At 30.7% G+C, this 15,401-nt stretch overlaps 1 protein-coding gene across 2 annotated transcripts in view; it reads left to right on the top strand.

The window, feature by feature from the left end:
• tup (LIM1_Isl and LIM2_Isl domain-containing protein tup) overlaps positions 1 to 15,401 on the top strand; it is a 214,580-nt gene that overhangs the window by 120,423 nt on the left and 78,756 nt on the right. For both annotated transcript variants that reach the window (XM_014418110.3, XM_067045351.1), the window contains exon 4: positions 11,131 to 11,408. In XM_014418110.3, coding sequence (XP_014273596.1) covers positions 11,131 to 11,408 — 278 coding nt within the window. The remainder of the gene's footprint in view (positions 1 to 11,130; positions 11,409 to 15,401) is intronic.

Genomic DNA, 15,401 nt, shown 5'->3' with positions numbered 1-15,401 from the left:
GTTTCTTGTCTTTTTAGTCTTGTATGAGGATTCCATGTCAGTCGTTTGTCGAGATGTAGTCCTAAGTAACGGATCTGTTCGACAGGATCATATTAATCTAAAATAAGAAAACGCGAGGATAATGTACAAAACGTTTCCATATTTCAATAAAAAATCTACAAATCAATACTAAAACCTATTATAACATATGCCTTTCCCGTATAACTAATTTTAATTAATTTCCCGTATAATTAATTGCCTTTCACTAATTTAACTGTTTTTAAAAAAAAAAATACAAGTTTTCCAAAACAAATGCCTAATAAAGGCCAGAGACATTTTACATTAACAGACTAGAAAATGATCGTTTTAAAGCCAAAGTAGTATAACTCCACTAATTTTTGCAATAAATTAATAATGAATAGGTAAAACTACTTATTAGAATAGTGGTTTAACTCCTAGTCGAGTAGCTGCACAGATGGCAGGACAAAATTATGTAGTCATCCATATTATAGAGTGGTATATCTTCCATTGATCTCGATCAAAAGATTTTTTAGCATTCTTCAACAGATTGACATGTGTCCACCTGTCACGCTGTCAAATGTAAACACGCTGGAACTGCTTTATTTTATATATCGAATTTGGAAAGTGATATCGACATGACTCTTCTTCCAAAATCTATTTTTAGAGTAGACCAAAGGAAATATAGTTCGAATTTTTAAATAACATTACCACGTAAGTGCAGACAAAAACAGGGACAAAAAACATGAGCTAAAACAATCAATTTTTAACATATGGATTAGAGAAAATTTTGTTTGGTAATATTTTGAAATTTTCGACTACAATTCTATCAGTATCTTAAAACAGTGAGAAATGGAGTTTCAACTGTTAAAAAAAATGAAATTAAACAAATTGTAAGTTACAACCTCAGTAGTTGGCCGATTTGTTGGCTATACCTTCAACCATTGTCTTGCACGATGATAAGTCATATTTAATCGGTTCCCTAAACTAATAATGAATAGGTAAAACTACTTATTAGAATAGTGGTTTAACTCCTAGCCGAGTAGCTGCACAGATGGCAGGACAAAATTATGTAGTCATCCATATTATAGAGTGGTATATCTTCCATTGATCTCCATCAAAAGATTTTTTAGCATTCTTGAAAAGATTGACATGTTTCCAACTGTCACGCTGTCAAATTTAAACACGCTGGAACTGCTTTATTTTATATATCGAATTTAGAAAGGGATATCGACATCACTCTTCTTCCAAAATCTATTTTTAGAGTCGACCAAAGGAAATATAATTGCTTTAAAAAAAAATGTTCGAATTTTTAAATAACATTAAGTGCAGGCAAAAACAGGGACAACAAACATGAGCTAAAACAATCAATTTTTAACACATGGATTAGAGAAAATTTTGTTCGGTAACATTTTGAAATTTTCTACTACAATTCTATCAGTATCTTAAAACAGTGAGAAATGGAGTTTCAACCGTTAAAAAAAATGAAATTAAACAAATTGTAAGTTACAACCTCAGTAATTGGCCGATTTGTTGGCTATACCTTCAACCATTGTCTTGCACGATGATAAGTCATATTTAATCGGTTCCCTAAACAAAAAAGGAACTTGAAAAATTATAATAATTTCAGCAAAACCACCTTTTTCTCAAATTACAGATTTAACAATTTAATTCGTTTTAACTTCAAATCCCACACGTTGAAGTTAAAGGTAGATATTTAACAGCTGAAAAATCCAAACTAAAAAACAGAAGAACAAACACTACTGAACTAAATACATTTCATAGACCATTTATCTTGAATGGGATGATGTGCTATATATTTTTTATCGATCATTCCTAGCCTGTTGATGTGAGATGTAAGATTAATTTTTTGTAACCATGATATCTGAATTTGTGAAACGTTGACTTGTTAGTTTAGTAAATAACTATACTGTAAATTGTAAACAAAGTAATACTGCAACTAAAATAATATGCTTCTACTCATAAAACGCGAGGAGGATGTTCCATCTTTATTGCACGGGCGTGCATAATATCTTGTAGAGGAAACAATGTAACGTGACGTGACCGCTTCGCGTGTATATCACGGGTCATCTGATGGCATTTGTACAGAAAGTTTATCGCCTCATATAATAATTTTACTTACGATCTTCAACTAATGAACTTTTAAATTTACTCCCGTAAATTAATCATATCGAGTTTGGTATTTTAAATTTGTTTTTGAATTAAGTTTAACATAATTTTTTTTTTTTTTGGACGCGTTACTGAAACTGAATAAATTTTCATTTGAATATTATTTTCATCTGAGATGATGGAAAATAGAAATGTTAAATAGTAGTCATTACTACTTTCATTAAAGGCTTAGTGGACCCGAAGGTTCAATGCCGATTCCACTAATCGCTGTCTACAATGATGTCCATCCGAACCCAAATCCACAATATCAGTCTTGATGCAATCCTCCCACCTACGTCTCGGTCCACCACTCGGACGCCTACCGTCAGGAAGATGATAAATAATACTCGAGTTTTCGTTGAAAGTTGAAACAGTTGAGCAATAACATAGTGCAAACCAGCATACTAAATACTGATCCTCCCTAGAGAATCCTCTGCATTTTTACTCGATATTTTGAATAAAATTAAAATCCATTGGAGAACAAAGGTGTGGACGATATCTCTTGATTTAAAATATCATAAACCTTAAAGAACACGATTGAGCTCGCAATTGATGCGTACTGTATGTACTTTTTGGCCAGAGGAAATCGGAGAATTCCTTTCAACGGGTTAGGGATGATCAGGAAACAAGTAATATTTTGTTTACCTCTTTATCTTAAATGGCAAACAAATAACCAACATACAATCAAGCAGCAACTAGCCCACACACCCTAAGTGGCATAGGAAGAAACCGAAAAAAAAATCCAAAAAACCCGGAGCGGAGAGGAGACTGTCAATTGTATCGGATTACAACGGTGGCGTGGGAGCGGTAGACATATGTATTGCTGGCGGAGTAAGGGAAGACTGTGTAAACAGGAGGGACCACCCGGCCTGTATTTGTCTAAATATAGCAAAACAGGGACAATAAACATGGACCATCTTTCTAAATCAACATCGCTATGGTTCAGGTAACTTCACCACCCTCACCATCGTATCCCTTTCCCTACAGGGGATGAAAATGAATGTGGCATTAATGATTCAAATATCCCGGATCAACGGAAACTTTGTACAAGTCAAATGTATTTAGAAAGTGCGCTGTTTAATCCAATGCTTTAGCTGGGTTTATTCTTCATTCATCCCACTTCTTGTCTGTGAATAGATACTGTATTCTCTGTTAATGATACTGTCAAATGTTAAATCGGTGCCTGTTTCGTAAGGATACCTATGAGAAAAAAACAACTTAAAATTTTCTGAGGGTACTAGAGGAATCATACTGGCGGATGAATGAAATCCTGGCTAATCTGCTGATGGTTAGAGAAAACATTTACTTTGTAGTTAATCTTTTAATTAACACCAAAATACCACAAAGTATATTATTGTCTATATAAGGGGTATTCATGATGTGTTAAATGCAAAATTTTTCACCGTGCTAAATGTAATAAGTATAGGATTGTGAGCATCCCTATTTAAAGTCATGTTAAATGCAAAAGAGCGGATTTTTTGAGCAACTTGTTTTATAACCTTTCCTTCCAAAACTTCATGTTATTGTTGTTTACTTCTAAGTTTTGATTATAGTAATTTATAACAACAAGTCTAAATTGAATGAAAAGTGGAAGTTGTGTAAAAGTTTGGCCACTGTTTTGTTGATCTTCTAACCTGTGAGAAAGAGAATCAAGATGAGCCAATTGACAACTGTCATTATATTATTATTATTACTGTCATACATTGCTATATGAATTTTAAAAACATCCAAAACAATACTATCTCAAACTACGAGCAAGTAACCTAACACCATAACAAATAAAACGGTGAAAAGCTCAGCTGGTCTGTTGCGTGACGTCATTATCCATTTAACAGACTCAACCATGTTATATGTTATCGTTACAACATGGCAAAAGAAGCAAATATTTCTCCATTTAACATAAGTTTTTTCCATTTAACACGCTTAAACATGATAAACCAAAGATCATGAATACCCCTATAGTATAGCTGAGCGGTTTGGGGCTTGTGTCCCAAACCTGTTGGATATGAAGGTTGAGGGTTCGATCCTACTTAGGTCAGTCAAAATGTTTTTCTTAGCGGCCCCGAAAAATGAATCTTGACAACCCCACTCTGGGGCTGTACTGTCCTCAATCACTTAAGCCAAAAAAAAAACAAAAAAATATTATTGTCATATTTTGACTTCCTCATTCTAAATGACTAAAGAATTTCCCTATGAAGGATGATTCCGATTCATGAATTATTTACTTTAACCACTGCCTATCTTTTACTTTAGTCTCCCGATAATCTGCGTTTAGTTTTATCGTATCGTTTCGGTCTTCAGCTGTCTGTTTAAAGTCTTAATATGTGATATCTTACAAGCTTAGAAAAATAAAATGTAGGAATATTTAGATCTTTAATCACAAGCTTCTATGAAATAGCAGGCGATATATTTTCATAATGTCTTTAAAAGCAATATTACTTAATCAAGTATCTTTCAAATATTCAAACTGGTTCAATACGGTAAAAATTAGACCCATCAAATATTTTTACTTTCTCATACCTATATATGAGATATATATAGTAAGGGGAAGTGTTGTGATTGCACAAAAGTTTGAATAAGAGTTTTCAACGGAAATACCCCTCAGTCCAAACGATAAAGTCTCGCAAATGTATATATAAGAACAACCTAACTAAACAATGACAATTGATTGTAGGAATACAATCCTGGTGGCGGTCAATTATGGTATCAAAATAGCAAAACATAACTCTTTATTGTTAACCTACGTTTCGTCCCACTTTGCAGTGCTGTCAGATTAAAACAGAGATGTCAAGTGAGATGAGAGAGATGGCAGTATTTTCCTACAATCTACTTCATACGGCCAACTATCTTCTTCCAATAAAAAATTAAACTGTCTTCTTCGCTAAAATCAAATTACCGGAAGAGCCATTTTTATATCATCGATTTTACTTTTTAATTTGGTTTATTTTATTAATCGTCAATCATCTCACATTATTAATAAAAAAATATGAAATCACTTGATAATCAATACATTTTTGACAATTGTCATAATCATCATGGAAATACAGTAGCTTTATCTTTCTGTGTTTGCCCAATCAATATAAATATAGTAAAGGGAAATATTGCCATCGTCAATAATAAAAAAGTCGAATTTTAAACGAGATATGATCTCAAAATGAAGTAAGGTGGTAAGTGGAAATTGTTTGATACGCCCTCCACAAAAAATTTTTAATAATATTTACAGTTTAAAAATTATTTGAGGCTGATAAAACTACTTTTTTACAAACCTCTTTCTTTTCAGTTTTCGAGTCCTTCTTACCATCGGATACTAAAATACTCCTTTCACGGAATAATAATTATAAACATGAGTAATAAAAAATTAAAATCTGTAATGGATTTATTATATTATAGAGCTGAAAGGTTAGTGCAACGGATATCATTTACAATCACCTCAAAGCGCTTATCTTATCTATCGCCGAGATTACTGGAGCTTGCAAGAGTTTACCTTTTGAATAATTTTTATTCACTAGACGTAACTCAAAATTAAATTACAACCTCTTCCTTGTGAGCGATGCTTGAAATAATTCGTGTTAATATTAAGATGGGTTATGGATGATTCTAAATTAATTTGTAAATGTACTTTTAAAACTACTGCTACTGACTTATAATTTTTCTTTGAAAATAAATTTATATATATTTTTTTATAATGGAAACTTAATAAACTACACAATTTCCGATATTTATTTATGCAATCCTATGATTTGACAACGTTTTGTCTCAACTGTTTTCAAATTGTTTTAAACTAAAAATACTTAATATATTATTCACTATCCATTTTCATTGATAAATATCTACTTGAATTTTAATTTAACTCAATAATACATTAATAGCTTATTAATCATTTTAATTTTTAAATCAATTATATACACCAACAAAGCCACCTTTTTAAATTTGACTGCGATTAACTAAGTCTCCTGAACTTGAAAAAAATATAAAAAAAGGCCATTTTTAATAAAGATTTAGAAATAATTATTATAAAGAAGAAATATTGTCGTTTACCAAAAATAGCGAATTGTTTATTAAAAAATATATTTCTTGAATGAAATTAAACTTTTTTATTTTTTTAGTTCAAGATAAGAACCCGAAATCGATTATTAATGTTAAGTAAGATAATTCAATTATATGTTAAATATGCATGTAAAAATGTTTGTTTAGAAATGCAGTTTGAAAATAGGAACAATGTCCTGAAAATTTGTTTTAAATAAAGTAGATTATAATACAAAAGGGTTAAATTATTTTTTTATTAAGGTCAAAAATTTTAACTAAAATAAAAAATGTTGCGCTATCATTTCACCAATATTTACCTTAACTACTCTCTACAACTTTCTGATAGTTATTTCAAATCAAAATTTAGAAATTACTGTCCTCCTCTTTTTCTATTTTTGGGGAACCACGGCACCAATTCTCTACTTAAATTAGGCTAACAAAATTAGGCTCAAATGAAATTAAAAAACATAATCACACTAAATTAAAGTACATCATTGATAATTCAATTAGTGATATCATTAACGATTTGTTATTGTATATTTTTAACACTATTCAACCAGGACTATTTTTTTTTCTCTCAAATTAATTGTTTGAAATCAATACCATCCGGCCCTAATTATTTTTTTAAAACATTCATTTCTTCACTATCATGAATAAATATAAGATAAATCAAGTCATGACAGAGGTTTTATTTATATAATATGAAAAAATTTAAAATATACTTCACACGATTGTCCATTTTTTGGTAGCCCTAATAATGGCTCAACTAGTCGAAAATAAATATTGATGAAATAAGATTAGAGATTTTGTATTATGGTTGAACTTATAATTCCTAAAACATATAGAATATTATTATAAAAAATTAATCATGCTCTTGAAATTGTTTTAGCTGATTGTTGCAATTATTTTTCCTGTGTTAAAGGATTGAATCAGTCTATTTCTGGGCTACACCTCTGGCTAACTACTTCCGAATTCCGATATCTAGGTTGCAAGAGACTAAAACTTATCATATAAGATTATAGGTTATAATACCTTAGGTCGTAAAATTCATTTAAGGATTATTCCTATTATATTTAAATAATTATGTTTCCAAAAAGTAAATTGTGTTTCATGACTCTGGATAACAAAAATTCCTCCCTCTTCATCTTATTTTATTGGTGGTGAGTCAAAATATTTCTTTGAATCCGTTCATAACCGAATTAATAAGCTCATACTTCAGTAGTTATGCATATACTTCTTCTTTTCGACGTAGATGAAAAGGAAAAAAAAAATTCCTTATCTCTTTGCTACTTTCAAAAAAGTCTGATTTAATTATTTGACGCGCTGACGCCGAAACGCTTTGTCCTCGGAAGCGTTAAATATCGGACGCAAATAAGACTCGACTACGCCGCTTTGAGTCTAATCCGCCTTTTGCCTTTTTGTTTGCCTACTTCATACGATCTCCCCCTCCCAGCCGGTGGTTTGTGGTATCTCAATATTAATTAAACTAATCATGTTGATCTAGCGGTTAGTGGATCTCAGTCCTCATGGGGTTGCTTCATCGACCCCCCTTAGTGCAAATAGAGTAATTAAATAAAACCTTTCCCTACAGGAAACTTCCATTTACAATACAGAGAATTCAGGCAATTGCCTTGTTTTCCTCTCGAGTATAGCACAGACCACAGATTTGTTTTTCAAATTTTTGAACTTTACTGATTATAATAAAAACTATTATCAGAGAAAAGATCATATCGTTACAAAAAAATCTGTTCACTATGAAAAGAAGTAGGTACCGTTGTAAAGAGTATACGTACAGGCGGAGATTTAAAAGAGTAATATCTTTTTTAAATTATAATTTAATAATACAAATTTATTAGGACTTAAATTTCTTTTTATATTTCTTATAAATTAAAATAATTCTAACATGAATATTACCAAACAAAAATTTAATGGTACTATAGTTGGTATAGTACTAAATTACTTTATCCACATCTGTGGATAGTAATATAAATGCATGAAATATACACGTTATCATTATTTACTTTATTCAGAAGTGAATAAAAAAAAACGTTAAAAATGCCTATAAATTTGTTCAACATAAAACAGTTGTTTATGTTGAATAAATTAACCAAAATAAATAAAAAATCTTGTTTTAAGCATTTCTCCGATTCGATTTATTTCAATATGTATTTTTTAATGATTAATAATTTTCCTTTATAAACACTCTCCAAGACTTTAGCTATCATAGACAAAAATAATTAGATAATTTTTTAGACAATTACAAATTTATTTTATTATACCTAATTTATTGTGAGGTTTAGAGCTCCTTTGTATGAAGGATGAGAACGTTTTCATGCTATTTGAATCTTTTTTAAATCTATTTCCTATTGCTAATCATGAAGTTTCTTAATGCTTCTTTATTATTTATTTTAATAATTTAATTGACTCAGTTAAATAATTTCAAATAGAAACATTAGAGTTGAAATTAGTTAAAGAAAATTAAACAATATAATTAAAGACTTTAACAGAAATATTTTTGCTACACTATTTTAAATTTATATTATTTACTTGTTGTATATATTTTTATACAGTTGTAAATAACAATAAATAAATTATTAAAAAAAAATTATATTAAATGCAATAATGACTTCATAAAGCAATTACAGAAAATGAATATTGTGCATTTATGATTTCAATCAAAATATGTTATCTTTTTAAATTGACCTAATAGTGATTTATTCATGTTTTTAAGTCACTATTGAATAGCTTATTTAATATAAAAATAACCAATAAACATAGGAGGAACTACCTGTCTGATTGAAGAAGAGATAACAGAATTAGAAAAGAAAGGAAGAGAGGATCAGGTAGAAAATTTCCCCACTTCCTCAGTTAACCCTTAGGAAGGGTAAGATTTTTTATAATTTATAGATAGCCAAACTGACAAAACATTGTTTAACAACACATAGTTATTTTGATACCTTTACTGACCGTACAGTTATTGTAATATATAAATAATGAAAATGACATGTCCTTTTATTGCATATTATTGACAAATTCCAATTTAATTGCAACGGTTGCGTTTCCTTGGATACGATTTTGATCCCCTCAAGGAAGTTAGCTTTTAGCAAGGATTTGATTCAGAGCGGGGCTCACTCATCCTTGTAAGGCATACTGGATCTGATAAGGAGTTGTGGGTTCTCTCCCAGCAAACAGCAACCTTGGTATCCACACTCCATACGGCCTTGTTTTTCTTCTTATGAATATGTGGATACTTTTATATTATTCGTTTAAAATATACAATTAGTACTTCCGATGAATTGTTCACTTCATTGTATTATTATTTTTTTAACGGATTAAACTCACCTATAAGACTATGAGTTGCCTTATTAGACACATATAATTGGGCTCACCTGTCGATTCTAATCTTGTGTATAATTGAATAAAATTGGAAATGGTCTTGGGGCAGGCAATAGCTAAGGTTTGAACGGGAGAAGCAGCTGAAGGCGTTCAACCTAAGGCACACACATACATTAGAGTGGAAGGAGACCAAGGACGGGACGATTCCTATTCAGATGTTGCTAATGAGATCAGTTGCAAATGCCAGTCGCCACCGACTTGTACTTCCTCCGCGGTGCAAATGTCAACCGGGTGGCCTCGCTGGGTCACTCACGTTCTTCGATTCCAGTGACGTCGGAAGAAAAGAAGCTGGCGAGCGATAATATGACCTATTTAGAGGCGCCATTAGCTAAACCAGAAACTTCCAGAAATAATAAAATAATCAGATAGTCAATTCCAAGATATGGTTCGATCTTGATAAACAGAGCTCCAAGATATGATTTGTTAAGAGACCCAAATCAGAAAATTGGATTGATGTTTTGATGTGAAACAAATGAAAATCCATCGAATACAATTTATAGCATGCTATATAGGAGATTGATCTGAATGAACTAAACTTACTCAATATTTCATTCTAGTTGTGGAGTGAAGGTGGAATCTCAATATTTCCAGGAACATTTTCTCAAAATCCGTTTGATCAAACACTTTCAAATTTATATGTATATAATTTATTTAATTAATTGTAAAATATGATAAGACTATAACAAATCAAAAAAGTAGTATATTAAAAGAATATAAATATAAATGAAAGAATACTAATTAATAACTAGTAAAGTAATGAGTTTATGAGTGTAATTTTACCTTTCTAGACAGCTACCCGGACCATTTTCCTACAATCAGTAATACACTTCCAACTAAAAATCTTCCAAAATTATTATTTTATACTTAAACAAAAAAACTCAGCGTTTATGTTAATATGACTTTTTACAAATTTCAATAAATTCAAACTATTATTTTCTTAGATGATTCTTATTTGCAAAAATTTGTTTCGCAGAACTTTTATATCTTTGTGTAAACTATTTTAGTTGTTTTTTTTATTTTATACACTCTCAAATGTGATCCAAATATATTTATTATTATCAAACCTTGTTTTTACCAACCCCGATCAAGGCAACTTACTCCGAAACGTGAATATGACTGTTAATGCGATGAAACATCGTGGTCTTGTATATCCATGCCCTATGAAAAGATTTAATTCAAAGTACGATGCTTTATAAAAGGGGCAGAGTATAGTATAAAATACTTTTAGAAGTTTAAGCTGCCTGAGGGGAAGAAACAGAGCTTTACTTTTCCAATCCCTCATTTCCTTATACACTGGCTTATCCCTTCTTTGCGGGTCGCAGGCCCCGTGAAAATCCACCTTATCTTCTGAATTTTCATATTTAAGAGTGAATTTCTTTTTATGTAAATCTGTATATCCCAGTTTAACAGTTCAGAATTTTTTAATCCACAATACAGATGTATGTTTTACAATTATATGAAACATTATGTTATAATTTAAATATCTTAAATCGGTAAAAAAAAAAAATATGGTAAAATAATTTCTTTTTCTTTATTTTTCAGATTATTCGGAACAAAATGCGACAAATGCAGCCTAAGTTTTAGTAAAAATGATTTTGTGATGCGAGCGAAAACGAAAATCTACCACATCGACTGCTTCAGGTGTTCAGCTTGCGAGAGGCAGCTGATACCTGGAGACGAATTCGCGCTCAGAGAAGACGGCCTTTTTTGCAAAGAAGATCACGAAGTTCTTGAAAAAGCGACCAACGGAGAAAACAACAATAACAACACTAGTATTTCCAATAACAATAGCTTACTACACAACGAAGGATCGAATTCAGGTCAGTTAATTTTTTTGTTGTAATACATTTTTCTTTTTTTCTGCAATTTCTTTTCTATTGTCTTCTGTCATTGAATAATTTTCAATTTTAATTCAAATTACCTCTGGAACATATATACAAGGGCTATAGAACAATATTACCTGTTTGGAATATAAATTAAAATTATTCCACTTAATAGAAATAATTTAAAAAAAAAAATACTATTTTTAAAATATAATTACGTTGGAATTTCTTCATTTAAAAACAAAATAAAAATATTTTTTGCCACGGATGACTGAAATTCGTTGAAAAAGCGACCCGCATGAAAACAAAGATTTTCTTAATTAGAAAGCAATTTCTTTTATTCCGGGATTGTATTTCGTGCAACACAAATTAGTTACCCAGCGTCGTACGTTACTTACATCACCAAATACGTAGTGAATTATGTGAGAATTATATGTTTATACTAATTAGAGAATTTAAATGGCATTGTTGAGGATTATTCATATATTTTCTTCTTTCTGTTTTCTGATACAGCTACGTTTTGGACCTATAAAATAACTTTATACATTGTTTCTAATTTCGTAGAGCTCTGAATTATTTTTATGGAAGAGAAAACAAGTACATTTGTACAAAATGAAAAATATAAAACGCACCTAAATGGTAATGGAAAATTTGTTTTGAACGTAATACAACAATTAATGTTTCTTTAACCAAATTTCTTATGAATTAGGTTATCATTGCAAGATATTTATACCGTAGAATAGTAATTCTTAATGCCTTTGTTCAAGTTTGTTCTGAATTATTTATTACATTTATGGCATAAATATAAAAAAAAAAATCTAGACAATAAATTCTTGATCGAAAGTAAATGAAATGAAAAATGTTGCTTTAATGAAATCATTTTGTTGAAAAACACCTAGAAATTTAAATAAAAGAATAATTTTTATTCAAGAAATGATTTTATTCTCCTAATACGATCAAACCACGAATCACTGCTTCTGAAATTCTTTGCAATAACATTACCTTTTTCTCCTCACTTGCTTTATTCGAACCACCTTAATATGTATTCTGGTTTAGTACAGAGCACACACAATAATTTTTATTATTTTATAACGCTTGCCAAAGAAGTAGCCGTGATGAAATATTTTTTCTCTAATATTTCATTAGCCATGTCAAGTTTCATTGAAACACGGTTTGTACATTTCCTTTTGCGAGGAAGAAATCTGGACGTTCCACGTTATCTCTTTTAATAATTTGATATCGGACACGCTCGCTGTAGAATATTCAAGCAAATTGCAAAAGAAATATAATATTTTAATTAGCTATGATAAGCTAGGAACAAAAATAAACTGAATTAACAGAAGCCTTTATAACACCAGCAGTTATTAAATTATAAATTACCTATAAGTAATAAGTTAATTTACCAATTAACGGAAATAATTATGATTATATATTCTATTACCTTATAATTAATTACTTTTCTAATTAATTATTAAACTAAAAAAAAATTGAGTTGTGAGAAGTCAAGGTTACAAGTGACAGTTTTGTAAATAAGAGGTATTTTGCTTTATGCTTGTGTCTTAACTAAATTTACTCTTCACCATTAAGAAAATTATAAAATAATAATAATTATTAATAATTTCAAAATTTGGTCAATAGTGATGATAAAAAGTGGCGCCTAAATAAAGTTTTGAAGGCTCCACAAATTAGATAGTTATCTTCTGAACAACTTTGGGCCTTTTAAAAGAAATAAGGAAACACTACGAATCATTATCTTATTTTATTATCTGAAAAGTAAAAAATACTGTAAGAAAATTTGTTAAAGAATTACAAGAGGCCCATTAAGGGCCAGATAGATCGCGGGACCCCTCCGAATCCTATTATATTAGTCTTTCAAACACATGTGTATTTTCTGTTTTTGTTGATCAGTTGCTTCAATACAACCTTTCTTGTCTGTATGAAGTTACCTAACTTTCCCTTCGACATGTGTTTAATTATCTTAGAGTGGCGTACTACTTTATTAGTCAGTTAGTCAATTTTAGGCTGTCGCTGTGAGAGGTACTATCTTCCCTGGTAAACGCGAAACTAGTTCGCTATTTATTGCTATTTGAGATTCTCAAAATTAAAATCTTCCATAGTTCGCCTATTTTTATTATTATTTTATTTTTATACCAGATCGGCCTGGTGGGCCTTACATGGTTGATATAAATTATATTATATATATTTTTAACAGTTGATTATGAGGGGTATAGTCATACAAATGACACCCCTAACTATATAAATGTTCTTATTAAAAGAAAAAAAAAGAAAATAAATAGATAAGAATAATCCTTCTTAATAAAAGAGGAAAGTAAAATTAATAACAAAAAATAATGATATTGGTACACTTAAATAAAACAAACAATTGTCTTCTAATAGTAAAAAGAAACAAGTAAATATGAAAAAGGGAAGAGAGAAGAAAAGAGAAAAAAAAATAATAAAAAGATAAAAAAAATAATAATAATAAGTAAATAGAGGTAGTGTAACTATGAATTAATTTTATATTTATTAAAAATTTATAAAAGAATGTTTTGCAGCAGTCTGGGCTTCAGTCTTCGGGTTGAGGTTGGGTTTCCCAGGTTGTAGGTCACTGCTTTTATCCATTAACTGTCGGCAACTGGGAGTGGAACTTCATGCACCGTTTTTTTATATAATCCTCTATTGACTCCATTTGTAATTCGCGATGCAATTGGCTATTTCTTATAAACCAAGGAGCATTAACTGTGATTCATAGGACTTTATTTTGAAAAGATTGTAGTTTTTTCCTTTTCGTGAAGGATGCCGCTCCCCAGACTTCACAGCCGTACATCAGCAGTGACCTGAGGCATAGTTCGCCTATACTATTTAATATTGAATATACGGTGCACCGTTTGGCGAATGGTATCAGGAAGATATGTTCGGATTCTTTTCACTCTTGTTCAGTAAAAAATCCCTAATTTTCCAGCGCTCAACTGTTGAGCGACAAGGTGACTCATGAGTGACAAAACTGAATGAGTTTGGATTCGATAGTGATTACTTTTATCGATACAGCGGCGGATGTGCATTGTCAGCGGGCGTTAATAACACCAACAGGGAGCGGACATGGTTATTGATGTCAGGCAACTGTTTAGCCGCGGCGAGGGGTTCAGGTGCGCTGGGCTTTTAACATGATTACGCCGCAATCGATATGCTCCCCCCCCTCTATTCCCTCCCCCTGAGCCAACTCCTCTTTTTTTATTTATTACAAACCCATTTAATTCCCCGTTTTCTTTTTACTTTATTAAAACTATATCTCCTTTAAATTTCACCCCTTCCATCCGACAAAAGGAATACTACCGGAGGACAGACTGGCTTCCCTTTGGGAACTCATCCATGCATGCACCCTCTCTCTACTCACCCTAAGTACCCATGCATGAACGGCCCGCCGTATGTTCAATCCTGGCTCGGGAAATATTAAATTTGACGTATGAATGACTTGCTTTTGAGTTGTTCCAAGCTATATTGTGCCTTTATGATGAGTTAAAAAGTTGTTTTTTTCAGTTGATCACTCATAAATCTTACGGTATGTGCTGATTTTTCTCACATTTTCTCTCCGTGCAATTCTTATAGTGGCAATATTCTGATGATACAATCAATTATACTAAAGAATATATTAATAATATATTTTTAAAAAAAGGTATGATCCTGGACAATAACTTAACGATGTTAGTTAAAGGAATATTTTAAAGAAATATTTTAGGGTTAAGAGTCAATCCAGTTAAAAGCAATAGTGAAAATAGAATACTTAAAGTATATTTGAAAATATTTTAATTTCAGACGAAACTTAAGACTATGGACTAAAATGGTAAAGAAAAAAAAAAGTTATTATGTATTTAAAAAGCAATTTGCCTTCTCAAATAATGCTGTTGATTTTGCAAGATGGTAAAATTATTTCAAATTGTTCATCCTGAGGATGGGAATCTAGACAATAAATTCTTGATCGAAAGTAAATGA

The sequence above is a fragment of the Halyomorpha halys genome, unplaced genomic scaffold (assembly GCF_000696795.3).
Source record: "Halyomorpha halys isolate HHAL.00 unplaced genomic scaffold, Hhal_1.1 Scaffold179.1, whole genome shotgun sequence".
Lineage (NCBI taxonomy): Eukaryota > Metazoa > Arthropoda > Insecta > Hemiptera > Pentatomidae > Halyomorpha > Halyomorpha halys.
The sequence above is the reverse complement of the archived record's forward strand: the minus strand, read 5'-3'. Positions and strand labels throughout refer to the sequence as shown.